The sequence below is a fragment of the Melopsittacus undulatus genome, chromosome Z, assembly GCF_012275295.1.
Source record: "Melopsittacus undulatus isolate bMelUnd1 chromosome Z, bMelUnd1.mat.Z, whole genome shotgun sequence".
In the NCBI taxonomy this organism is placed as follows: domain Eukaryota; kingdom Metazoa; phylum Chordata; class Aves; order Psittaciformes; family Psittaculidae; genus Melopsittacus; species Melopsittacus undulatus.
In genome coordinates, this window is record NC_047557.1 from 15,532,541 (window position 1) to 15,559,936 (window position 27,396).

A 27,396-nucleotide genomic window follows, 5' to 3' on the forward strand; every position below is an offset into this window, starting at 1 on the left:
GGGCACCATGTCTGACTTTTCAAAATGCTTTAAAAAGCTGACTTCCATCCTTGAGAAGTGACCTTCCATGTTGAATTAATGTTATTTTTATTTAAATACAAAAGTACCACTAATTCAAAACTGTTTTAGATACTGCTGCTGTGCCAAATATCATGGGGAGTGATAATGTGCCTAGGAATTCTGAACATAACAAATGAATTCTTTTTTTTTAACAGCTTGCCATCTTCCTGGGACTTACACACTGTCCTTTTAGAGAAAAAGGAAACGCTGCTATCTTCAAATCACCAGTTTATAAGTTACTACACTGTAATTTATTAGTAGTGAGATACTACTCAGATACACCCTCTTCTTGGTGACTCAGAGTTTGCTTCCAGTTCAGCTCATTTCCACTGTGGATGTGCCTTGAAAATGAGTCTTGATCAGTCACCCCGACTTCTCTTTGCCATTTAAATCTGCCTTTGCGCATTTCAGTGTCAAGGTTAACATGGGATCCCACAGTTTGGCAAGCGCCTGGTGGCATGAGGTGTTTCAGGCAGCCACTGCCCTTTGAGTGAGAAGCCCAGGTGCTCCTACAGGCTGCCCAGCTGGTGGCCTTTCCCGAGGTGCCCTTTCCTGGGGGACAGCAGAGCCAGGATGCCTGATTGGATTTTGTTATGTTGCCTTCCTGCTGCCTGTGACCTTTGCCGATCTCTTTTATCTGTTTTCCCTGACTTTCTATAGGTGCCGGCATGGCTGGAGAAGGTCGCAATTCGCAGTTGAGCTGAGGGAGGCGTGAAGCGGCACACATCCCCTGCTGACATTTGAGGTAGTGTGATAACCTTTATCTTACCTGCAAGTGACTGTAGGGTGAAAGTCAGCTAAGTAGAGTGATCAATAATGTCCTATGGTGCTCTGCAGATAATCCTCACAGGTCTGTGATCCATTAAAGTGGTAACAATAATATGCAGTATACAGAATTCTGACTGGGACCCAGTAGTTGTATTTTAGTACTCCAAACAACAATGATATTTGAATTAAGGCAGTCACATTCAATCCCAATATAAATTGATGACTTCAAGCCCATTTCTACCAATCTGTGGTAGCATTTGAGACAAAGGGCTTGGCAACTCTTAGAAGTGCTTCAAAGCCATTTTTTCTTGTCAGTGAAAAATTATGCTGTATTTTAATGAGCTATTTGACGTATTATTTGCCTGACTGTCAAAATACACAAGTGGAGAAAAAAAATAATTTGTTTTTGCAGGGAGTGAGAATGTTAAAATGCATATGAGAGCATTGTCAATAACAAATCCTGGCTTAAATGACACTTAAATGATACCTAGTTTAAATGTATGTAATGTTTGAATGTAATTTGTATCTGGAATGTATTACTAAAAGCTTAATCAGATTACAGTAGGGTAAAATTCAATCAAACATCACACAGAAATACACTGTGGTGTAAGGGATTCAGACCTATGCTCATTCATGCCAGGGAATTGGAAAGCTGTTACCTGGTGTTAAATGGCTGCATGAGACTTTAAAGCTGCTATCTGTGTACTGTAGCACTTTTATGAGACTTAGCTGGCTGTTCCTGTCTAAGTGTACACAAATGTAATGCCATTAAATAGAAGTGAAATTGTAGAGATGTTTTGCTTTAGTTGCGATAACAAAAGGTAAATCTTGCTCCTCACGTTTTTAATGTTTTTGAAACCAGATGGTGAAATTCTAAGTGCATTCATTGCACCATGGATCTGTGCTTGGGACATTTGTCTAATGATATAGTAATTTCACTAAGAAAATAAGAAGGTAAGAATAGTGAAAAATTACTTGTAAAAATGCTTGTAAAGTAAGATAAGCATAACTTAAGAGTCATTATGGACTTCCTCAATCAAAGCTGCCTTTGTTGTGGTTACCATGCTTTCTCATGCAGAGTTAAGCACACCAGAAAAAACTAATGACTTCTCTAATTTTATAGCTGAAGCATGGCAACACAACCATACAGAAAGCAGCTTCTGTGGCCTGTTTTCCTGGCTTTCCATGCCCAGCAGGTCAGTCAATCCTTAGCTAAGCTGTCCCTGATTCCTCTGCAAGCAGCAGTGCAAGAAGCATGCCCAACTTGGACATGGGGTCTGGCCTTGCTTCTGAGCTCCACCATGGGCTCACTCAGGGGTTCTGCCACCCTCTGTAACCTCCCTGTATTTCAGCTTCCTATCAGTGAATGAAGGCTAAGAATTCTAAACTACCAGAAAGGACCAAAGCATCCCAATCCTTAGGAAATGCTGTTACTTACGCAGCATCTGTTCTATTTGATGTGATACTGCCACTGTGTTACCTGGGGAGAGCTCAAAACTTTTGCATTCAAGTGTGACCCTTTTTTTATTCTTTGTAGTATGTGGGTCCATTTGCCTGTTATCAAGTCTGCTGATGATAATCGTTATCAGCAGTCAGACTTACAATTAATAACTATTATTGAGAAAAACTTGTATGCAATAAATGAACTAAAAATCAGGACAGATTTATGTATCAGAGCAATTCAAAACTCAAACCTCTGTCTGCTGTGATACTACATAGTCTTAATAATGTTGGGAAAATTACAGTCTATGCAGAAGTGATTTATCTAATGTTGCCATACACTTTGTAGTAGAACATCAGAGCAATCAGTCCCATCAATGCTTCTTGTGAACATTTTTGCTTATGCAGGATTCAAGTATGGTTGGTGTTATTTATATTTTAGGAGCAGATGATACCATCATTAGTGACTTCTTAGAGGAAAAAAAAAGAAAAAATATTTTTTTATGTGCTAAGGTTTTCTAAAACCAGAACCCTTTATCTCTCAAAAATTAAAGTTCCCTGTGATCAGGGAATCATAAAATTCTATTGTACTAATAGTATTCATCAGAATATAATATTAAAGTTATTCAGTGTAAGAGCCATAAACAGGAGCCATCATACTCTGTCACTTCTACGTCAACACTTTCCACACATTCTCATGCATGTGAGACTAAAAAGACTGCAGTTTAGTCTACAGGGCCCAGTGTTGAGTGAGATGGTTACTGATGCACTGATAAACTGGAGAGAGCCAGTTGCTAAGACTTTTGCTGACAGGCCCCTGTGCAAACAGCCTCGCTCCCTACTTCAGTGTAAAACTGAGGGAAGACTGCTGGTCAGGCTTCCGAGGAATTGGGTATCATGCTTAGATTAGCAGAGCCTTCAGCAGGGTATTACAAAACTCTCTGTGGCTAGTCCTCCCCTTTAGTCTGCTTGTCTTTATTGTGCTGCATGTCTAATGTAAGTCCTGAGATCTAGCTTGGTGTGGGATTTATTTTTGAGGATAGCCCTCACAAAATGGGTTTGAGTATAAGAAATACTTGTGGTAGTGATGTGAATTTTATCTGTAAACATCTATTTTGCCACAGTCCTGTGGAAAAAAAAAACAAACCAACAAAAACAAACAAACCCCCCCCCCCACCAAAACAGCAATGGAGAAATGTGAATGCAGTAGTCTGTTTTAATAAAAGACAGTTGAGTCTGCTCCAAAATTGCACTTTTTAATCAGATAGTTGTAACGTGGTGAAGTTCCTATAGAGGATGGAGTCTTAGCATCAGTGGTGGTAGACATGCTTTCATCCAGCCAGCCTTGACTGCGCAGCTCTGTCATTTGTAGCACTTACTGCAGTGTATCCCACTTTGAGCTGATCCATTCAGCATTTATTTATTTTATCTATGATGTCTAAAGGCAAAGTTACAATGTAGAACTGTGATTGTTTTAGTCTCTGTGACATTTTAGGATTGGTGAATGTGGAGGGAGAGGCTTACATCCAAACTGTTAGGTTTTGAGTTCTTCTTTTTTTAATCCATTGTAGCCTTATTTAGAGATGCTAAGATGGCTTGCAATAAATCCACTCTGTAATGTTCTGTGGTAGGTAAGACATTGGAAAGGGTTGCAGTCCATGCCTTACTCTGCCGCTTGGCTGTGGTGTAGATGCAGGCAAGCTACTCCTCTTTCTAGTGTTTCCATCTTCCCATCTGCAAAATGGATGATGCCACTGACCCCACTGCACATTGTTTGAAGGTTTGCTGATGGAAAATATTTTCTGACAGCATTAAAAAACCTCTTTAAAAATAGTTTTGGCACATTACCTTTAAAATTAATATGGCTGTTTCTATTGCTTGTTTTGCAGACACTTCTTAATTTCTTGATGGATGGGGTTCCCTTAGAGCAGATGTTGGGCACTGAGACTAAGCTTTTTCAGGTTTCAGTCTGAATTTCTAATTGCAGTTTGGCGTCTTCCTTATCCCAGAAGATAGCTTTCCTTGCAGTGCTATGCCAGCTGCAGGCATCCACTTGCAAGGTTATACTGGGCAATTTTCGTCTTCACTAACTTAGTAACTGCTCAATGGGTCACTAAATCTACCAATTACCAGGCATGACTGGTCAGTTCATTCCCCTTAAAAGTCAGGCTGGCTTGATTGCCCACTGTGATCTTGCCATACTTACTCCTCATCAGATCTTGTCTTCTACCTTGCACTCACCTGCCTCATGGGGTGAAACCATGGTAAGTAATAGTAAGCTAAATGCCAGTTAAGTTACACCTTCAACTTTCAGCAAAAAAAAATGCATGTGTTTATGTTCTGTGTGTGCAAGCTCATGTACACAAACCAAACCCCACTGCTGTTTCTTCCTTGTGAAGAATTGCTTCAGGACCTGTGATAAATGGTGGAAGTAATGCCATGGTATGATTTAAAATGTGATCTGGGGGAAAAGTTGCTTGAAAGCATTAAAAAATAAAGCAGCATAACCAGTATATTCATTACGTTGACTTTGAATAAATTCAGTTAGTGGAATGAGCTGATTTATCTCCCTGTACCTTGAAAAGTCTCCAATTAAAACAACAACAGCATCTTTCCTATAGCTCTTGACTTAAAGGTGTCAACAGCTGTATCATAAAAATGTGTATCAGAAGTGATTGGTTCAGTATAAAGGTTCTAGAGATCCTGTTTGGAAGATATGTAAAAATGCTGATGTGTTTTTAAGTCACACTTTAAGTGTGGACATTGTCTACTTTTGTATGTGAAGTGCTTCATCAAAACATACTTTAAGCTTAAAAGTTGTTAGTTTCAATTTCCATATCTTACCAAGTGGAGAGAGAAGTTAACTGCCTTCGTAAGATTTTATGAAAGTTTTGAACAGAGATCAGCTTTTCTTCACAAATTGTTCCTTACCTCATGAAAACTTGTTTTGGTAATGCTGCATTTAAAAATACTGAATAATCTGCTACTGGTCTCATTTAGTATCTCTTTCAAATTAGCACTGATTTACATTAATAAAGATCTACCTTAAAATCTTTGTCTATGGCTATATAAAGTGGTTTGCAGTTGCTGAATGCAATACATTACTTTTTGGTAGGTGTCCACAGGTTTTATATTCAGATTTGTACAGACTTAAAGCATCAAATCAGCAGAGAAACAACACCAGGTATGATCGTACAGAGGGCATAGAAAAAGCAATTGCAATCTCATGTTTTTCATTAACAGAGACCTTAAAAAGAGATACTCACTTGCAATTATTCTGAAAAAAAGGTTTTACTGAGTAGACATGCTACTCTGCATTGGTTGGAATGAGATTTAAAATTAGCATCAATCTGTAGATTACAGATGCAAATTAAATCAATATAGTTCATATTTTAAACTGATGTGAGCTTCAGGACATGCAAAATTGCACCAATATAAAATGTCCTGCTTACTCTTATACCTTCTGTCTAGCTGATTGATCTTTGTATGCTGACCAAGGGATAGTAAATATGGGAGTACTTTGAGTCATGAGTGGCTGTCCAGAAATGCTGCACAAGTCCTTTGTCATTTACCAGCTTTCACTTAATCCGTTATTTAAGTTATTGACTTCATACGTGCATGCAGGCTTTGTTATGTAGTCTTTAGTCTGATAAGGAACGCATGAATAATTTAGCGTGCAGTTAAGCCATGTAATTAATTTGGCTCATGGTAGTGTACCATTAAGTGCTTCCATTACTCTAAGGTAAATACTAGAGTCTTGAACTTAAATTTACAGCTTCTTGAAAAAGTTTTTCCTTGAATAAATATTTTTTTTGTATATAAAATATGCTTAAAATTAAAACGCTGTTTCCCTCTGATTTCCTGAAATTGCTCTTTGAGATCTGAAAAGCAGGTTTGGCTTTAAGGTGAAGAAACTGAGGTTGCTTTGTTCACAACACTGGTCTATAACCAAATGCTGTTTCAAAATGACAAAGCTCCTGCTGAGCTCCTGTAAAACAGGGTTTGGTTGTAGCCCAGCATTTTGAACAAGTTAACAATTTCAGGGAATCACAGGGTGCAGGTGTTTCATGTTACATAAAAGCTCCAAGAAATCAGATGCAGATTTATGGTGTGTGCAGAAATGTAACTGACTATATTTGCCCAAGTTGCTAGGTAGTATGCTTTTTCAATTTGAGTGATGCACAGGTACTAGCACACAGGAGAAGGCTTGCAAAGAAAATGCCAGTTGGAACAATGGCAATCCAGCAGCACATATTAGAAGGCTATGTAATACTAAGCATGTGAAAAATCGTGTTTGTTTTCCATTGTGTTCTAGTATTACTCCCAGTAATGTCACATAGGTGGCTTTCCACTACAATTTCTGTGCTTCATCATTTCTTCATAGTTTCTGCAAGGTGCTAAGGACCCTGCTAGGGAAATTACTTTGCCATGTTCTCATGTCAGATATTTAACCTTGCCTGCTTAAAATTGAATGTCTTTAACTGCTTTGCTGGCTTGATACCACACTGCTGAGTCCTGATAGGATTTAAACTTTAATGCTAGAGAGACACTGAAGAGTTTTTTTGGTTTTGATCTTTTTGGATTGTGAGGCTTGTGGTTTTGTTGGTGGTGGTGCTGGTTTTGTTGGGGTTTTTTTGGGGGTTGATGGGTTTGTTTTTTTACACTGGCACAGAAATGTTTTACAGCACTGAAAATATGTAATCATAAAGTGTGAATAAATGTGTCAGTAAATTTTTTTTCTTTGAGTAAGAACACGTTTTTAGTACAGATTACGATGGGGTAGGTTTTGTTGTTTGGTTTCCTTTTTTGTCATGATACTTAACATTAAGTTAATGTATTATACTTCTTCAGACAAATTGGAGTATACTTTTTGCTTCTATAGAGAAATTCTCTTACTTTCCTTTGCAATTGATTGTAAAAATAACAAAGAGCTATTTTATCTCTTTTTGATGACTTAGCTAAGTATTAATAATAATAAAAAAAAGTGGTATAGGAAGAATTACTGCTAAAGTTGAGAGAAGTGTTTATAGCCTGAAAAAAACTACCACTCTCATAAACAGGCCTGCATCCTCTTTCTTAATCATACAAGTACATGTAAAGCTGTCAGCTCAGCAGTTCACATCTGCATAATAGCAGCTGAATGTTGCAGTTTCAGATGCATGTATTTTACTGCTTCAATGTGTTTTAGGGGCTGAAAGGCAAACAAGTCTCTTCCAATTTAAAAATTATGCAAAAGACAAAAACTTAAGATGGTAACTTCCATTCTCTTTTAGCAGTTTTCTTCTCATGGATATAATCTACTAGTCTTACAGCTAAAGTCCTCCCTCTGTTTACCTAGTCCCTTATGTTACTGCTGTCAAAGCATAGCAGATTTTATTGTAAGTAAAGAATTGATATGCCATATGGCACAACCATCCTTGGACTTTATAGCCCAGTTCTGGAGTATGACTTTGTATTTGGTTTAACGTAGAACAGCTTTTTTTAAGACCCCAGAGCAGTATCCAAACTCAGGATTCATTGTTGGGCTCCTTAACTACATCCAAGAACCGATAACTATTTTGCCTGTTACTGGCTTAAGTGCAGTTTAAAACAGAGTCCTTCGCTGACACATCTGTCTGCGGGGAAAAAGAAATCAGCTCTGGTAAAAACACTGAGTGTGTCTGTTACAATGGGGATACAAATAAATTTTAGTGTTAAAATGAAGCTTTCATATAGTCTCTATTCCAAAATTAACAGGTTGTTCAGGTAAAAAGCAACGGAGTTTTCTAAATCCAAAGTGAGCAATTATTTTATTAAATTCAATTTTCAATTTTAACAGTTGAAACTTGTAATTATTTAGCTTAAATAGAGCTTTAATTAATAACATAAAGTTGCCTTTTCCATAGTTTTAGTTAGTCAGAATGATGTACCTTTTAATAAACTTGAAATTTGTGTCAAACCATGCATAATAAATGCAGCTTTATGCCAGCATACTTCATTCTGTTCCAGAGATGCTGTCTTTTGTTGTTAAGCATTAGTTGGTTGCTTGGGTTTTTGTTTTTTGTTTTTTTCTGTTTTTCATTAAATGTGCCCTTTATAAGATCTGGTTTTTTGTTGGTTTTTTTTTGTTTGTTTTTTTTTTAATTTACCACACATCATTTCTTCTTCTGTGGTATTATTCTTGTTCTTTTCATATCCCAACTAACCTCACGCACTAGGTGAATGGTGTGTTATTCATGCCAACTGAGACAATTTGTTACTTCTCTTTTTTAACAAGGCTGAGTGTGTAGCACTGACAAGAGTTCTATAAAAACAGGCGTTCATCCAACTGCCACTGATGACTCAATCAAGCTGTAATATCAGCAAGCAGGGGAAGAAGTCTTTAGGTCTGTGGTGGTTTTAGATTGTGTTGATTGGAAGGGTTGTAACTCACTTCGTCTGCAGAATGACTATGTGCTGTTGGCATTTAGGGGGGTGAGGGTAAGCAGGCAAAATTACTTCAGCTATGCATGATTAGTCAAACCTGTGTGCATGTTTTTATGCAAGCACAGAAGATTTTCTCTTAGTGTCACTAATCATGCTGTGAAATAGCTGATAAGGAATATCCATGCTGAAAAATAAAGGCCTTTCACCCAGAAAAGTTCGGACATGGTATGTATGTATCTGTGTCTGTAATTTGTAGATATATAAACAAGATTCGGGACAGATCTGGAGAGCCTGCAGTTAAATTCCCTTCTCAGAACTTATGCTTACTTGCTAGTGAATGTGTGTATTGGTATGTATTTACCTGCATTGCAGTCTCCTGTGTTCTTGTCTGTGATCTGATGGAATGATGAAATGTATCAATGTACAGAAAAGCTCCTCAGATTAATTTTGTAGTTTGGTTTGCAGGAGGGAGGCCACTTTTGGTTCTGGACTAGCTGCATTTGTTCTGCTTTGGCAAGCAGTGCTAAACTGGGGGTGGTTACAGGGGAAAAAGTCTCTTGTATTTGGAGTACAGTGAGTTAATAAAGATGGCAAAAGCAGAAGTCCCTTCACAGACTCAGTTTAACAAGGTGTAATGTCCTTGTCCTTTCTTCAGGTCCTTTCAGGTTAAGGAGCTGTTTAAATGTCAAGATGGCACTTCAAACAACAGTTTTGTTTATAAGCAAAACTTCTGATGGTTTACTTTGAGTGTTAACATTGTTACCTGACCAGAGTAGATGCAAACTGTTCAGTATGTTGTGACTAAACTATTTCTTTTCTCAGGGATTTTCTTAACCCGGTTTCCCCTATTTATGCTGACTATGTTCATGTTCCACTGGAGAGATGTCGTGTTTAAAATCACTTGTGATTGGCCTTACTCCAGCATCACTATAGAAAAGGGCCAAGAATTTTTTTTATCCTTTTTATAACTCCTGGCTCCCTTTCTGTTCTGAAGCAATTAGCCTGAGCTGACCCCTAGCCAAATGTTCCTGTGGTCAAGTTTCAGCTGGCTTGAGGACAGTCAGCTGCTGTATTTTTTATTTTTTTTCCTGGTTTTAGCTCTCTTCATTCTGACAAACTGCTGGAGTTGGTAAGATACAGAGCATTATTCCTTAGAATAGTGTATTTCAGACACTGAATTTTTTTCCTATTAAATAACAGTGACTTCATTGGTGGCATGTGTCTTTCATTTGCGTACAGGAATAATGTTGGAAGGTAAATATGACTAGATTGTAAAAGGTCAGTTTTGTCCTAGAGCCGATAGAAAAGCTATTCCTTGCTAAATTAACAGTGCAGCTTCTGAACAATACTGTTCTTGTTGGCAGCAAGCTTGCAAGTGCCCTAGAGGAACAGCATTTGTGAGAACTGTGCAAGGCAGTAGTTGGCTGGTGGTGAGGCATATGGCACTTCAGAGAGCTCTTCTTTCAGAAGTTTTATTCCATACCACCAGAAGTTGCACATGCTAGGGCAGCTCCTGCTTTGTGCTAGGTTTTCTTCCATGATGGAGCTGTGGCTGTGTAGCTCTCCCTTAGCCTCTTATACCTCTGGATGCATAAGTTGTACCTGCAGCCCAGCAATGTGTTTGATGCAAAGCAGTCACAAAGTCCCTGGTGCTTCACAGCCCCTATAGAGTGAAAAAGATCTTGCCTATGAGCACTGCCCTAGGGCTTGTGGGTTTGAGCGCAAGGAGACTAGCACAACTTGCTCTTTCCAGAGGCTGTTGTACAAAGGGTTGTGTCCCATCCATATTTTGAAAGGAGAGCAGTTACCATTTTTGAGCTCATTCCTGTCCCTATTGGCAGGTTCAAAGTACACTGGTTGGATTTTTCTCACACATGCAACTTGTCTGGATGGATAACTCAGTGGAGGATGCCATGTGGATTTAGGGTGAGCAAAGACACTGTTTCTTTGCCTTGCTAAGGTAGTGCATTTGTGAGAATCCGCAGAAGTATAATTTGTTTCTATACCACATTTTACTAGTAAAAATGCCAGGAATTAAGCAACAATTTCTATCATCTTTGAGGTCTAGGAACACAAACTAATCCCATGCCGTGTTTCAGAGACCTAGGTGTTTTAACTGAAGTCTGGCTCAGCGAAACTTGTGCAATAATTACAGAATCCCTCTTAAACAAGTAGCAGCAGCAGCTGGCGGGGTGCTGTGTCTTCCCCTCCAACCTGGCTGCTCACTCTCATGCCTGTGCTACTCCTGATGTGCATCTTTGTTGACTCCCGATAAAGCTGGTCAGCAAACAGATTTGTTACAATAAATGTTTATGGATTAATTTCAGCTGGACCAATTTCGTGACAGTTCAGTGCATTCAGGCATGTAAACAAGTCTGCTAGCGCAACGGGAAGAGCAGTACTGGAATGAGATTGTTTTTATCTGCAGCAGCAAGACCTTTTTGGAGTTCAAACATGATTTTTGACCGCTGGGATGTATTTCCAGGCTCTTGGGTTGGTGTTCCAGCTGTCAAACTACTCTTCCTGGGAGGAAGCCAAGATAGTTGTTAGTCGCAGTGCTGTGCTGTGACAGCTGCACATGTGGGCTTATCCTGGTCCCACCACAGAATTGCTTGATGCTGTTATGAAAAAGGAGACAGTGTTCACAGATGTGCTTTGAATGATCGACTCTGTTGATGACATTTTTTTCTCACAGGAGAACTCCTGTGAAGGTTTGGTCTTTTCTTGTGACTGTTGTTAGGCAGGAAGAAGTAGGAAAGCTTGGAGAAGAGCAGTAGGAAGATCAGCAGAGGCTGCTGAACTTGGAGAACAAGGATATGTGAACATGGACCAGCAGGGGATGCTTGGGTATTGATACAGGGAGGGAGTGGGAGGGCTGTAGAGTGACCTTGTGCTTAGGCCTTTGAAAGAATAAACAAAACTGTAAGGAAAAGGTAGAAGGGCTGAAGGAGAGGGAGAGACTGTGTGATGGGTTAGAAATCATGTAGGAGGGGGGAACTGGCAAATACAGGTGAGCATTTCAGTGATTTATTAAGAAGAGACAATAAGAATCTTTTACACAGGAGTACAGATGGACCAGGAGAAGGATTGAGCTAGCTGAAAGTGTAGCTGATCTCAGGTGAACCTCATTCTGTGCGGGTGTAGCTGCTCTCGGAGAGCATTGTTGGCCTGTGATTGCTTTATTAGCTTTATTAATTCTTCCCAGCAGGTGCAGCCTTCACTGCTCCTGGTTGTGTTCCTCAGGCTGCCTCTCTCTCACACTGCCCCAGATCCTCCCTAACATGGTTCCAGCCACACCGTATCCCTCCCTTCCTCCCCATCCACTTGAGATTGTCACCTCTAGAGAGACCCATGCACTACTTGGCCAGGGAAGAGCCCTGACCAAAGTCTGTCAGGTCCCCAGAGCTCCCTCAGCTCTTCTGTCTGTGCAGTGGCCCTGTGCCTGCTCACACTGGGTGCAGGGTCCAGTGGAAACGTCCCCTGGCTTCCCTTTGCAGGTCTCAGTTAGACTCTGCCAGTCGTGAGCAGGTTCAGTAAATGCCTCTTGTGCTGGGCCTGAAACTCAAGAATTGTTGAACAGTTCCAGTAATGAGGATGTGAGAAATACCTTCTGATTTTCCAGCTTTGTACTAAACAGCATGAATGAGAAATCTGGTAACAGCTTTGTTTTTTTTTCGGTACTGTGATTCAATCTGTTTTCTTGGGGTAAGAAAACGAAGGAGGGAATTATCTTTTAAATGCAGTGTTAACACAGTTTTACATACTTAGTGTGCATGTGTTTTACAGTTTCTGACTAAATTCAAACTTTGTTGATTCTATGAGGAGACTGACTAGGTTTTGATACGCATTTTTGACAGCACCAGTTGTTAATCAGTAGCATCCACTTAGAGATTGTTACTCATCTGTGGGCTTGGTTGGTTGAACACTTGTGATTTAGTCACCTGTTAGATGGAAAAAGAAAATGTCAACTGAAAACACTCCAGTGTAGAAACAAGGTTTATCATACCAGGGTATCGTCAAATGTGAAAGTGGAGCTATCAGACTCACTCTCTGCTGCCTCACTGAGCAGGGGTGTCTGTACCTTGGCAGTTGTGTGCCACAGGACAAGAAACTGCTGCCTGATCTGCTTCAGCATTTGTGTTCATTTTGGTGTTGTAGCTTTGTTTTTTGAAAGTCTCCAGTAGTCTCTGTGCTCCACTGGCATGGCTGTGAAGTGGTCTATGTCATGTATGTTTTCCCCTACTACATAATGTGATTTGGTGAGCTTTTGGGGGCATGGGAAGATTTTGTGCAGAAGGCTGTACTGTCCACAAGTCTCGTGTATCAGATGCTGGTGGTGATGGTAGGAGCAAAGTAGTGATGGGGTTGTAGACTATGGGTGTGTTATCCAGGTAAATTAGAGAGGAGTGTGGGGAGCCTCTAAAGGCCTGTTGGGTTATGTTTGGGTTGTAAAAGTCTGTATGGATGTGCTCACGTCCATCAGAAGGTGCCATCCCAGAAGTATCGCAGGTAGAAGCTTCCAGTGTGAGACAGCCTCCATGACAGCCCCCAAAGAGCACCAGGGCCAGTGTTCCAGGTTCTGCAGGGTGCCACTAGGGAACAGACCAGAGAATTAGCCTGGGTAGCTCTCATTCTTGCAGTACCATAGCTTCTGCAGCCCTCCCCACTCCTGGCATGCTGCCTGCCATGGCCAGTGACTGTAGGTACTAAGTCAGTGTTTTGCTGTTAGCACTCACTTGGCTTTCTGGTGTGGCAACTGGCTTACTAAATTACCATCACTCCTCTCAGCTTTACTGTATGTAGTTAGTTCTAGATACAGGAAGAATTATACATAGCATAAAAGATGAATACAGCTTCAGAAGAACATGTGCTAGAAACACAGTCATCATATCATAGAACCATAAAATGGCATGGGTTGGAACGAACCTTTAAAGGTTATCTAGTCCAGCCTTCCTGCAATGAGCGGGGATATCTCTAAAGGAGATACTGTCCTTTTCCTACTTTGACATTTACCCTTAGTCATTGGAATCCATCCCACAATGACTGCTGGGGGAGAGTGTGGCTACTGCTTGGAAGCAGGCTAGAGATCAACAGTACTTGGGTTTTTTTCTCCCTGTATATTAAACGAACTAGAAACTCATAAAGCTTGTTCTTTTATAAAAATAGTATTTACTCTCTGTCCTAGACTGCAAGATGACTTACAACTTTATAGGGCAGTAAACTGTAAACTAAATACCCCTCTAGTTTAAATCCAATCAGAAATTCAATAAAACTAGATCATATTTTAAATGTCATGTCATATTACTTAGTAAGAGAGTTTCTTTATATACTAATATTACTATCTTCTTTTATTACAGAATTAGAGGTATGGATCTTCGGCATCTGCTGTTTGCTTTGGCACTGGTCTGTGCAAATGACTTAGTTTCTGCAAGTGATGGTAAGTTCTATCATACTTTTTGTGCCTTTGTGTGCCTACATATATATATTTTTTATATAAAAGTACTTTTATACTGTGTGTGTCAGGACTATGCAGGTTCCTTGATTTCAGCAACTTGGGTACATAATGTTGAAATGTGAAAAATACATCAGTTATCTTGGAAAAATAGTGGCTGCGATTGAAATATGTTACAGAATGAAGCTGAATTTCATAGACAGCGTTAGATGTGTAATGTGTGAACAGGCTGGATTAACATGGTGTTAGACACCTGGGTTTTCTTTTATCAGATACTGAAGTAATGAAAGAGCTGTGCAGGGTTATTTTTTTTTTAATTGAAACTAAAAGTCTTTTTAGTACATTCATATGTTAAATATAGAATCATTTGGGTGCACAGAGGAAGCATTTTAAGTCTGTACACTTTGGGTCTGAGGCCAATATGAACAAGTTTCATAAGAAATACACTTAGAAATTCTTGAGGAGAGGTTATAAAAGGGATTTGAAAAGAACATGTAGCCTCAGCTGGGGACAGCTGGCTGTGGGTAGAGAGCAGAAGCCTTTTTAGCAAGAAGCTTTGAAGGCACATCCTGTTGTGTCCATGGTTCAATAGATCTGCTCAGGGTTCACATCCACTGAACATTTCTCTGGTTTTCCACAGTTGTTCTTCGATCTTTATCCACCTCAGTTCTTCCATCTTCTGAATTAAATGCCAGGCTAGAAAGTACTTGGTTCAGCTGAGCTTTCTCATGTTTTTTTCTTGTAAACAGCAATGACTTAAAACCATTTTGGTATCATCCTGAGTCTGGTGGGTCCTGTGGGATTGGTCTTTTACTCATTTAACAAAAAATACCTGTTAACTCCTGTGGGAATTTTAGGTTGTGTTAAACTGATCTGCTTATGCTGGTTATGATCTGCTCCTATAAGCAAATGCAACTTAAGTCGGTCTGCTGTGCCTTGTTCTGGCCTATGGAGAGCAGTAACAGTTTCCCATAGTTACTAATTTTATGCAAGCATGTCACTGCTTCTCCAATAGCTATGGAGCAGAAAAAGTAGCTCCTTAAGCCCTTCCTCACTTCCTAACCAAAATCAGTGTGAGCAGAGAAAGGCGGTTTGACATGTAATTCTGGGAGAAACTGGGCTGGAAACAGCTTCCACAACAAACTGTAAGTCAGTGAGGATTTCTGACATCTCTCAGTGTTTGTTGGTGTTTTTTTTTTTTCTTTAGGTCCATACTTTACATGCAACTGAATGAAAATTAAATACCCGTAGAGTTGCAAACCATGTTTCATTAGCATTTTTAGTGATAGTTATAGAATATGTTACTAAACCAAACAGCTATGGCATAGTGGCCTGTAGGCGTAACTGTACTAGAGTTTAAAGGTATAATTGCCCTCCTTTGCACTGATACAGTCCTATATTTTCTTGGAGTTGTGTTTTTGAAACTTCTGTATGCTGATATTTGGAGAAGCAGTGGAGAGATAGAAGGGGTATTACCTCATTGTTAATGGAGATATTAAGCTGAAATAAGATATAATTAGAACTAAAATGATCAGTTTTCAGACAATTCTTCCATAAAGGTAATTTTGTTTATTAGAAAAGGGACTCGGATAGAAAACAGAAGTTTCTGTTATTTACTTCTATGTTATGTGGCTCAGATACCTGTCTTCTATGTTACCAGGAAGAGATTCTCCTATTAGGGTTAGGGTTGAAGTCTTTTTCCTTAACATTTACCAAATTTGATTTTAGTTTTTAATGTATCCATCCATTGAAGGCAGTGAATGAATCAGGTTTTCACTTTTGTTCCCAACTTCCATTTCTTACTTGCAGCAGGACTTCATTCTGGGAAATACGAAGAGTCTAAGGAAGTGTGGGGCAGTGTTTATTTTCATATTGTAATCAGGATGAAACAATATGGGGCCTTCAATGTGTTTTGAATCCTTCTGTGCCTTCTGATTAGGTTAAAGGAAGAAGGATTTTCAGATAGTAATTTGCAGAATAAAGCTTTTTCTCCCTTTGTGTAACCAATCTCTTTAGTTAGACCTATCAACTGAAATAAAATTTGCTAATTCCTCCTTGGTTCTGCTCAAATGTGGAAAGTCAGTATTTCACAGTGAAATATGATACATGTACCAGCTTCTATTCATTGCCTCATACAGAATGGTCAGTAGAACAAAAACGCATGTGTTCTGACTTGTTCCTTACCCCACAGCATCTGCATTTTACAGTACATTCATTCAAAAGACAAAAATAATCCCTGCCCAGACACAGTCTGCTGGACCAGTTGATTTCTCTCTCGAGGTTTAAGAGCACATGAGGATTTTCTGATCATTGGCAGATGAGGTGTGGTTCAGATGGCTTGCTTTCAGTAAAAATCTGTGTTATGAATAAAACTTAACCACAATGTCGCCTTTGCGTGACGTTGTCTGTACTGATGAAACCGTAATTTCCATGAGCTTACCTTCAGGATCAAAAATTGATGAATATTTCAGTTGTGTTCCTGTGATTAAATCTAAGACACAATCCTAACTATATCATGTCCTGTTTTGTTGCATTGTTAAAGAACTGTGTTGAAGGGAACTGAGGTTTGTTGTCCCAAGAATAAATTTCTAACCACTAAACTGCTTGTAATACTAGAACACATTTATTCGGAGTAGCAGAAATGCTCCACTGAAAAGTCAGACAAAAAAAGTGTAAGTTGAACAGAAATATTTGAGAGAACATCCATTTGCCATTCTTGCATGATTTAGTACAGTGTATTATATGAGATCTGTTTATTAGATGTTTTGTTATTTTTATCCTCTGTGTGAATGTGCTTGTACCTGCAAAAGTTCTTAAGAGCATCCAGCCTCACTCAGGTGATGTATTCTGACAATCTTACAGAGCTCTGCTCAGCTTAGTCTTGTGGAGGCCTTCCCATAAAACTTAATTAGATGTGCTCCATACCTTCATGATATCTGATACATTGCCTGGGGGACCGATCTACAGTCTCATGCTTCCCTAAAAAATCCACTTCAGTAGTTGCATTCCTTCTGGCACCACATGAAAAATTAAGATGTACTTGCTAATCTTCCACCAAAGCATGTTACTGAGACAGTGTACCACTGACTTGTACATGAAGGCTTTTATGTCTTGAAAGTAAGTAAAGCTTATGTGCAGCCTTATGAGAGCCTGTGCTTTAAGCTGGCTGGCTACTGTGGAGCTGGATCCAGCCTTGGCATACAGTGAAATCCCATACGTGTTTCCTCCTGGCAGGAGAGAGTGTGTGAGGCTAGCAGTTGGCCAGGCAACGGCACAGTGTTTGAGACCAGATACTGCAGATTTAGTCACCTGTTTGCTGTCCTCAGGCTTGTGCCAAGTTCTGCTGGAGGCTTTCCATAGATTTAGCTCGTTTTCATGCTCTCCTTTTGCAAAGAGCTTGACTTGACAGCTTCTTAAACTGAGGCTGGGGCTAGCATGAGCTGACAAGGGTACCCCCCCATCTCTGAGATGGTGATCCTAAATGTATCTGGTGCATGTCTGCTTCAGGTCCTCTGTAATTCAGAGCTGACCAAGTCTGGGACTGGCAGCATCCTATCAGGGCACGCTGACCCACACACTGTCCATGTCCTCAAGGTGCATGCTGCACAATGATTAAGAGAAGAACAGAGATAGTGGTAGAAATTAAGCGTAAAGGCCACAATAGCAAGAAGGTAATTTATAATAGGTTTCTATTACTATAGGTAAATGGAATGTGTGCTCTAAGGGTTCAAAAACCGTAAGGCCATGTTCACAGCTAATGAAAACATTTTTGTTAAGTCAACAAAATTTATTCTAGAGAGTTTAGGTTGCTTTGAAGATGCAGAATAGTGTGATTGTAAAATTTCATTTCATTTAATTAATTAGGTACATGAACAAGAAAGACTACTGCTTAAAGAGAGATTACTTACATCTATGCAATATTAATTGTTCAAAGAAAAAAAAAGCTTATATTCATGTACGCATGCACAATTTGTATTTGAGCTATTTATATTAGTTTAACTGTGGTGTTTCAAGTACATACCCAGTATACACCTAAGTATTTTGGTTTACTGTACCTGCTGACCTCAGACGTATTTGAGGGGAATTGCTTCAGACACAGATTGCAAAATGTTTAGGGAACAATTTTTGTCTGCTTGTTCCTTCTCTACAATTTATGAGTGTAGGTCACATAAGGACATAGAGGAATAATCTGGGAATTCGTCCCAGTTAATAAAACAATACATAAGCTCACACAGTTCTAAAACTAATTTTTTCCCAGTGAAAAGTGGGAAATGTCTTTTATCATTTTTTTTATCCTAGATCAAAGTTATTTCAGACTGTTACAGCTATGCTAATGCAGCCTCTGAAGCAGGTTTAGAGAGACATTCGTATTTAATATAACACAATAAAAATATTTGAGTGAACTGGTTTTGTACTATGATAATTTTAAGAGCTACAAGCCTGAATTTATTTTTTCACTTTATCTGATTATAGAAATGTATTTATTTTTCCATCACTTTTTTTTTTTATTTATTGTATGAAAATCAATTTTTGTTATGCTGGAATGTTCTATTTTCTTCCTTGTACATAAGAAGTAGGATTAATAATTTTCCCTTCTGAGACATATCAAACTATAATTTTTACTTCCATAAAAATGTCCTCGTGGCCCTCCTCTGGACTTGTTCCCGCAGCCCCATGTCATTATTATGTTGAGGACACCAGAACTGCACACAATACTCAAAGTGAGGTCTCGTGAGAGCAGAGTAGGGGTTACTTTTCTGATAATCTGTGCTATTCCATAACATTCTGCTTATTTCCCAATAAACTAATGAGCCTCATATGTTGCAACTTCACCTTAGAGCTACTTAGTTTGTAGGGCTGGCAAGTGTACTATTTGCTGGTGTGATAAATGCCGGCAGAGCTCCCAGGTCAGCAGGGCTTGTGGCATGACCTCTGATTATGGTCTGGGCAGAGACTGAGTAACATAAATGCGTCTTTGCCAGACTTTGCCTTGTGACTGGCACACCTCAAGATCATTTAAAAGAGGAGCCTCATCCCTCCAACTGTCCAGTTGTTCATTATCTCCCTGTTTTTCCCTACTAGAAGCTACTCTACACAGTGGTTCTGCAGCATCTCTGTCAGTTACTGTGGGGCAATGGTGAATACAGTGATTTCTCCTGGCAAAACAGGCTTCAGAAACGTAGGAGCTGTTTAACAGACATCACCTTTGGATTTGACTCAATCAGCATGGGTAACCCAGTTCACCTTTCCTCCTTTCCCAGGGGTTAGGTAACCTGGGAGGTGTGTCCTATAACTCTCATGCCCCAAGTCGCCACTGACAGCATTTCACCTTGATGAGTGATGCTTCATCAACATCTGAGCTCTAGAAGTATGTGATTTCACTATTGTAGGATGCTGCTAGTCTGAGCATACATGCTCCTTGGTGAAGAGAAGTCCTGGATCAAGATCATCACCCTCACAGTAAAGAACTTCTTCCTTATATCCAATCTAAACTTCCCCTGTTTAAGTTTTAACCCATTACCCCTTGTTCTATCACTACAGTCCCTAATGAAGAGTCCATCCGCAGCATCTTTATAGGCCTCAACTGTTCAGGAACAAGCTGTAGGCCTTCAGCTACAGCCAAGGTGAGGGGGCTTCTCACTGGAGTTACAGGATAGCAGTGGGATGAAGTGTCAGATGGGAGTTGTGTAAAGGCATAGATTTGTCTTTTGTGATACGTGGAGAAATTCTTAGTCTTAGCAGGTATGTTCCTTTGAATTGCAGCATATTAATCTGCTGACAAAGGGAAATTTTTCTATCTCTTCATGGAGTCAGGAGGTACCAGGGCCTTTGTGGCTTGGCTTGAAATATTCATAAGAAAGATCAATAGCTGTGTGGAGTCTGAGCTGACAAAATGTTGTATGATTAAGAAAAACTCAAGTTCTATAGATTGGAGTCAGTGTAATGACAAACTATTTCTCACACATGAAGAGCATTCTTTTATTTTTTTATTATTTTTGATGATCAGAAAGACTAGATATATCTGCATATGGAACAATTCTAATCTTGTTAGGAAGGGACAAAAGATAATGAAAAAGAGCAGAATATTTCTTAGCTTAAGCTGCGAATTCTTGCATCTTCTCAAATAGCAGCCATTTTTTTTATTGTGGTCATTTACTCATCTTCTAACTGGTGTGTCTTTGCTACAGCCTTTCTCTGTGTTACATATTTTCTCAAGCATAGGCAACAATCTAAGTATGAAACACAAGCCAAAGCAGACTTGGCAGTAAAACCTGAAAAGCTCAAAACTGTGATCCAGCGTAGTGCATCCTGGTTTATGTGGACAGGGATGGAACTGTCGAGAATGTAAATTTAAAACTTGTACCTGTAGACAAAGCCTTCAGAATAGTTGCCTTATTTCCAGAGGTTTCAAGCATTTCTGAGCAAGAAATACGTTCCATAATGTAGAAGAAATTGCTGTAGTCATTCCAGGAGGCAGGATCAGAAAGTTTGGCAGAGGGAGGTGTAAGTTATATCACTCTGCTCTGGCTAAGCCATTTCGGCTGGAGGTAAGATTCATTTTGGCAGAGAGTAGAGTAGTATTTCCATCATCACTTTCCACTGTGATTAGGCATGGCTTTGATGGCTAGCAGAAAAATCCAAGGGAAAGCTTTAAATCTGTGCACTTCTGACTTATTTTCACCACTCTTGCTTTCTAGCCAATTGTATATATTTCAAATAAGCCATTTGTCTGGCCTCTGTGATAGTATATGTACTCTCATATTGGTAAGAAAGGATTTCACTTTTTGTCTCTGTTGGGAGTATACATACATTAACAGGAAGGGATTTGGGATTTCTAAGAGTGGAAAGCGCATACTTCAAATTAATTACAGACAGGCCTATATTTTGTAAGAAAACACAGAAAAAAACAAAGCACTGAAATTTTCAGGTATAGTAATTTTAAATTATGCCCCAAAAATCTGTACTTAGGCTTGTAACTGAGTGGATCCAGTGTTTCAGATGCTAGCCTATATTGCCAGAGACTGATGTCTTTTTGTCAATTCCTCCAAATTATGTCTGTGACTCCAACATTTACTGAAGTTTCAAGCCTCTGGATATCTTCACCCACAAGCCTGCCAAAAGCATTTCATGAACAATCAACTTTAGTCAGACACCTTGCAAAATAACATACTTGCCTTAGTTATCCAATTCACTTGCCTCTGTTATCTTTAACATTCCTGCAATTGTGTTTATTTCCTTCATTGCTCTATAATTGCCATTATTATTTTCTTCTCTTTTGAACACAAACTTGCCAATTTGTTGTCTTTTGATTGCTAGGTTTTGAGGCCATCTGCCACACCTTTGTGGTTAGTGCCAGATGAAGTAAAGTCATTATTCTGCCTCTCAGCTGCAGTATTTGTAATCCCAGTGTACATCTTCACTCTCCCAGGCAAACCCATAGAATGCAGCCAAGCCATCAACATGTATACTGTTCCTCCTGTGAAACAGAACTATTCCTCCTTTACCAGTGATGAGCTGTACCAAAAACTGCTGGCTGGCAGTTGCCACTTGTGTCTTGATTTTTGAGAAGAAGCAGTGAGGCTGGTTTGAAATATGAACTTCTGCCCGTTGCCTAAGAAGCTAACAAGTGGGGAAAATCATAGTTTCAGTTTTTACTTTAACTTGTTTTAATTTTTAAAATGTGGTTGTATATTTAACTGATGGACAGGGGTAGAGCAGTTGATGTCATCTACTTGGATTTGTGCAGTGTTCATCACTGTCCCACAAAACATCTTGTCTCTAAATTGGAGAGACCCACTCAGTGGGTAAAGAACTGGCTGGATGGCCACACACAAAGAGTTGTGATCAATGGTTCAATGATTGGCTGGAGACCAGTAACGAGTGGTGTCCCTCAGGGATCGGTGTTGGGACTGGTCTTGTTCAACATCTTTGTTGGTGACATGGACAGTGGGATTGGGTGTGCCCTCAACAAGTTTGCTGATGACACCAAGCTGTGTGGTTCTGTTGATATGCTGGGGGGAAGGAATGCCATCCAGAGGGATCTTGACACACATGAAGTTTAACCATGACAAGTGCCAGGTCCTACACCTGGGTCAGAGCAATCCCAGGCACAGCTACAGGTTGGGCAGAGAAGTATTCAGAGCAGCCCTGAGGAGAAGGACTCGAGGGTGTTGGTTGATGAGAAACTTAATATTAGCCAGCTTCAGTGTGTACTCGCAGCCCACAAAGCCAACTGTATCTTGGGCTGCATCAAAAGGAGAGTGACCAGCAGGTCGAAGGAGGTGATCCTGCCACCTTACTCTGCTCTCGTGAGACCTCACTTGGAGTATTGTGTGCAGTTCTGGTGTCCTCAACATAAAAAGGACATGGAAGTGTTAGAACCAGTCCAGAGGAGGCCACGAGGATGATCAGGGGACTGGAGCACCTCCTGTATGAAGAGAGGCTGAGAAAGTTGGAGCTGTTCAGCCTGGAGAAGAGAAGGCTGCATGAAGACCTCATATCAGCCTTCCAGTATCTGAAGGGGGCCTGTAAGGATGTTGGGGAGGGGCTCTTCATTAGAGACTGTAGTGACAGGACAAGGGTAATGGGTTAAAACTTAAACAGGAGAAGTTTAGATTGGATATAAGGAATCAATTCTTTACTGTGAGGCTGATGAGGCACTGGAATGGTTTGCCCAAGGAAGTTGTGAATGTTCCATCACTGGCAGTGTTCAAGGCCAGGTTGGACAGAGCCTTTAGTGTGAGATGTCCCTGCCCAAGGCAGGGGGTTGTAACTATATGATCTTCAGATCCTTTCCAAGCCTGACTATTCTATGATTCTATTTCATGTGAATTATTCAAACACTTTGTACTGCACTAACCAAATGAACTTGGTCAATAAAGAGACTGTTCAGAAGGAGAAGGAAAAGTAGCTCAAGCAAACACTAATCCATATTATAAAAGCATATCGCATAGGTTACAATGAATCCATGCAACAAAACACACCAAGCAAATTGCTTTCAGTACCACCCATCTGTGCCAGGAAAAAAAATCCTTGTTACTGCACGTTCATGGCATACAGTGAAGTGACCATGGGAAGGAGGAACATTTTTTCATTCATTTAAACAATGATGCAGTTATTGTGCAGTAACTTGCAGTTTTTTAGAGACTTTTATAACCAAGAGGCTGCCTGCAGCATTGCACCTTTTCTTTCCATGTTGTGCTCTTCAAAAGTGGCAGTGTGACTGGGAATTGGAGAGCCATCATTGAGCAGACCTGGTTCCCACCAGTATAAATGAGGGAGTATTGTGTGCATCTCAGCAATATTTTGGCATACCTGGGTTCTCTTAAGGTATTCCAAGGGATCAGACGTCAAAGACATTTTAGCGTAGGAGTTCACAAGATGCCATCCTTGAAACACACAGAGTGTCCCTGAAAGCTTTGTGCTGGTCACCACCCCCAACAGAAACAGGTTTCTGAGGTTGCAGCAGCACTTCCAGCACGGTTGGATACTTCACGAAGTGCACCTTCCATTTGGAAGATGCCTGGGTCCAGCCTCGCAGAACATTTTGTCAGCCGGGCTCCTTGGAGTCCCGCAGTTGCTTGTTTCCAACCTCATCTACTACCCCAGTTTTCACTGTTGCACTCCAGCAGAGTATCGGTACCCAGGTGTTTATCTGCTTCTAGGGGTAGCAGAAATGAGAACGGTAACGAGATAGTGCTGGGAACTTGGCTGTTGTGTTTCTCTCCACAGTGGCAAGGTTCCCTGTGGGGAATAAACGTACTTGACCTAGGCTGTTTTCTTTTTCTGCTGTTGGAGAAGTTCTCAAATAAGCTATGATGCTGCAGGTGGGAAGCAGAGCTTCAGACTACCCATAAGGACTCTCCAGACTCTCTACTTTGTTTTCTGCAAATTAGAGCTTCTCTGCTTTGCAGAGAACATTCCCACCTATTGCAGAAGCATGCTGTAAAATTAAATAGTAACAGCAATGGTTAGTTTTCCGCAGAACTTCTAGAAAACACTCATCCTATTACGGATTTTGAATTCTTCTTGCATAATGTAGTGAAGACTCTTTCTCAGAATTATTTTATTATAGATAGTTAAAAACCTTCTACAAAGTAGGAAATTCCATGCTAAAGGGTATAGAATAGCCATAAAGTAGGGTGATTGGTCTGTTATCTAAAGAGCCATGCATTATGTCAATTTAGTCCCATATTTCATTCTCATTAAGTTGTTCAAGGAGATTTTCCTGGGATTTTCAAAGAAAGCAACAGGAAACTATTAAATATTGTGTAGCTGGGAATTCATATTGTATCAGCCTTGCATCAAAGAAGTGAGATGCCGCAAACTTCGTACCAACTTTAAAAAAGGACTCAAGGAAATCACACATCACAAAATTTGTACTCTGGGCAAGGCAAGTTGGAAGAAACTTGACAAAAGCTTATATTGGTAAATTAATTGGCAAATATTATATATTTGGGAGTCTGTGTAAGTTATGGTTCTTTCAAGACACTTAGTGTCTGTCACTTGTAGCTACTGACTCAAAAAGACATTTCAGCATTCACACAGAAAGTGGTGGTTCGATCAATATGGACGTTCAGAGAGCCTTTGATACAATACCATAGTAAAGGTTCCTTAAAAAAAATCCAGGGGATAAAATGGAAGGATTTCCATGGATTAAAAATTAATCAAAAGGGGAAACAAAGGACCAAATTATGAGCTCCCACTGCAGGAACACTGAAGCATGTTGCCCTTCTGTAGATCGTACAAGCAGAAACTAAATCAACAGAATCTCTGCTGCCCTGATCATCCTCATGGCCCTCCTCTGGACTTCTTCCAACAGTTCCATGTCCTTTTTATGTTGAGGACACCAGAACTGCACACAATACTCCAAGTGGGATCTCGTGAGAGCAGAGGAGAGGGGCAGGATCACTTCCTTTGACCTGCTGGTCACACTCCTTTTGATGCAGCCTAGGACCTGGTTGGTTTCTGGGCTGCGAGCACACATTGAAGCCAGTTCGTGTTAAGTTTCTCATCTACCAACACCCCCAAGTCCTCCTCTGCAGAGCTGCTCTTTATTTCTTCTCCACCCAGCTTCTAGCTGTGCCTGGGATTGCCCCATACAGGAACATGTTGAACAGAATCAGTCCCAACACCAGTCCCTGAGGGACATCATTTATTATTGGTCTCCAGTTGGACATAGGGACATTGACCACAACTCTGCATGCGGCCATCAAGATAGTTCTTCATGCACCAAGTAGTACATCCATCAAATTGATGTCTCTCCGATTTAGAGACAAGGATGTTGTGCAGGACAGTGTCAAAACGCTTTGTACAAGTCAAGGTAGACAACATTGACTGCTCTGCCCCTGTCCACCAGTTCTGTAGCCCCATCATAAAAGGCCACCAGATGGATCAGGCATGATCTGCCCTCAGTGAAGCCACGTAGGCTTGTCAGCAACCACTTCGTTGTTTTTCGTGTGCCCTAGCATGGTTTCCTGGAGAATGTGCTCCATGGTCCTGCCAGGCATAGAGATGATATTGACTGGTCTATAGTTTCCCGGGTCTTCCGTTTTCCCCTTCTTGAAAGTGGTTGATGATGGGGTGTAAAGCTATCATAGTTATGTACTGATATTTAGGGTTCATCCCAGTGAGGTGTTTGGAAGTATAACTCACTGCTCTGATTATTCTCCAGCACTTACTCGAGTCCATTTATTTCACAAGGGAAAGATGAGTGGTTTGTTAGAAAGGAGGTATAAAATACATGGTGAACAATGTGGAAAAAGAATTTATCTTCTAGTGAGATATTTCATTTACCAGTGTGTTCTTCAGTGGATTTATAGGGGATATTTCATCTTGCTGACTAGGTGAGTTAGCTTTGAATGCAACTGCCTTAACTATTTTAGTTAGAAATTTCCTTCTTATCCAGGGATGCCTCCACTTGGCTCCAGACCTCAGCTCTTCATGCTGTGAAGATCTATCAAGCCATTTCACAAGAAAAACACTTGCATCTAGAGCATTTTCACAAAAAAATGTAATGGATGTGAGATCAATAACCTATTATCTTTCCTTTCTGACTCTGTAGCATTTGCACTATAGGAAGCTGTGGAAGTTAATCAAAAATACCCAAGGTATTTATATCTTACTCTTGGCACATGCCTTTCAACACACCTAGGGCCCCTGAGAATTAAATTAAAGTTCTGGCTGGACTATGCCATTCTTTACAGAGGTAGAAGGCAAGACTTGGCTCTTGAAATTATGCACTTGGGAGCCCTTCATGATATCCAGCTGCCACAGCTGAGCCTGTTTAACTTACCATTCCTGACCAATCCAGTTAAGTAGTTACATCCTTGTCCACAAAACTCCTTACAATAATATTGCAAAACCCTTCTGACCAGCACTTCATGTTAAGAGAGGTAGCAATGACAAAGCCAGCAAAAGTTAATGTGATTGCCCAAAATATCCAGCTGCTATTATATACTTTTCCAAGGCCAGGAACACTGCTCATTGAAGCAGGTTTTTCTCTGGGTTGCACTTTCTTTCCTCCCAAATCAAGAAACTTTTTTTTTTTTTTTACCAGGAGGAACATGCGTTACAGAATTTGTACATTTGCATGTGGTGTGATCTTGTGAATGTTTTGTTGAGATAAGTGAGTGACAGCTTCCAGTCGTTGTTCTGCAGGAGGTGATGGCTTCTTTGCAAAAGTGCAGACCATCTCAATATTACCAAAATAATCATATTGTCCTTGCAGATCTCCCATCCTGGCATGTTATCTTATCCCCTCAGTACAGCAGGTTTGATATTCTGCCATGCCAGTTTATCTCACCAATAAACTTAAGTGGCAGTTCTGGTCGCAGGAAAGACTGTGCAAGGATTACATCTATCGGAGTTAGTGCTTGGTCTATGTTGTCCAACCTTATAACAGAAGGCTTGATTGCAAATTTTTGTTAAATGCTGTTTTTCAGTTAAGATCTTCTTACCACTGGAATTCAGCACGATTTTTTTTCTTCCAATTTGTTAAGTCAAAAGTGCAACTTTTCTTAAGAGAATGAGGTTGTTTTCTTGCTTAGAGAAGTGTCAACAGTTAAAGTCTTGCTATTTAGTTTCATTATATCCCCTTGAAATCCCTTAAGAAAACCCTTAAGAAACATGACCTATGACCATACCAGTGATTCATGGCTTTTACATCTCAGCAACATGAAAAGATGTGTGAAATACAATTAAGATCTACAGTAATCCCAAAATACCAGTATACACGCAGTGGCTTTCTAGAAACAGCATAATTTTTTCAC

General features: G+C 40.1%; 1 protein-coding gene across 3 annotated transcripts in view; it reads left to right on the plus strand.

Annotated features, from left to right (window-relative positions):
* The window catches only part of GHR (growth hormone receptor), a 126,207-nt gene that overhangs the window by 40,567 nt on the left and 58,244 nt on the right, over positions 1–27,396 (plus strand). For all 3 annotated transcript variants that reach the window (XM_005151974.3, XM_031051533.2, XM_031051532.2), the window contains exons 2-3: positions 721–805; positions 14,031–14,110. In XM_005151974.3, the coding sequence (XP_005152031.1) occupies positions 14,041–14,110 (70 nt within the window). In that variant the 5' untranslated portion in view covers positions 721–805; positions 14,031–14,040. The remainder of the gene's footprint in view (positions 1–720; positions 806–14,030; positions 14,111–27,396) is intronic.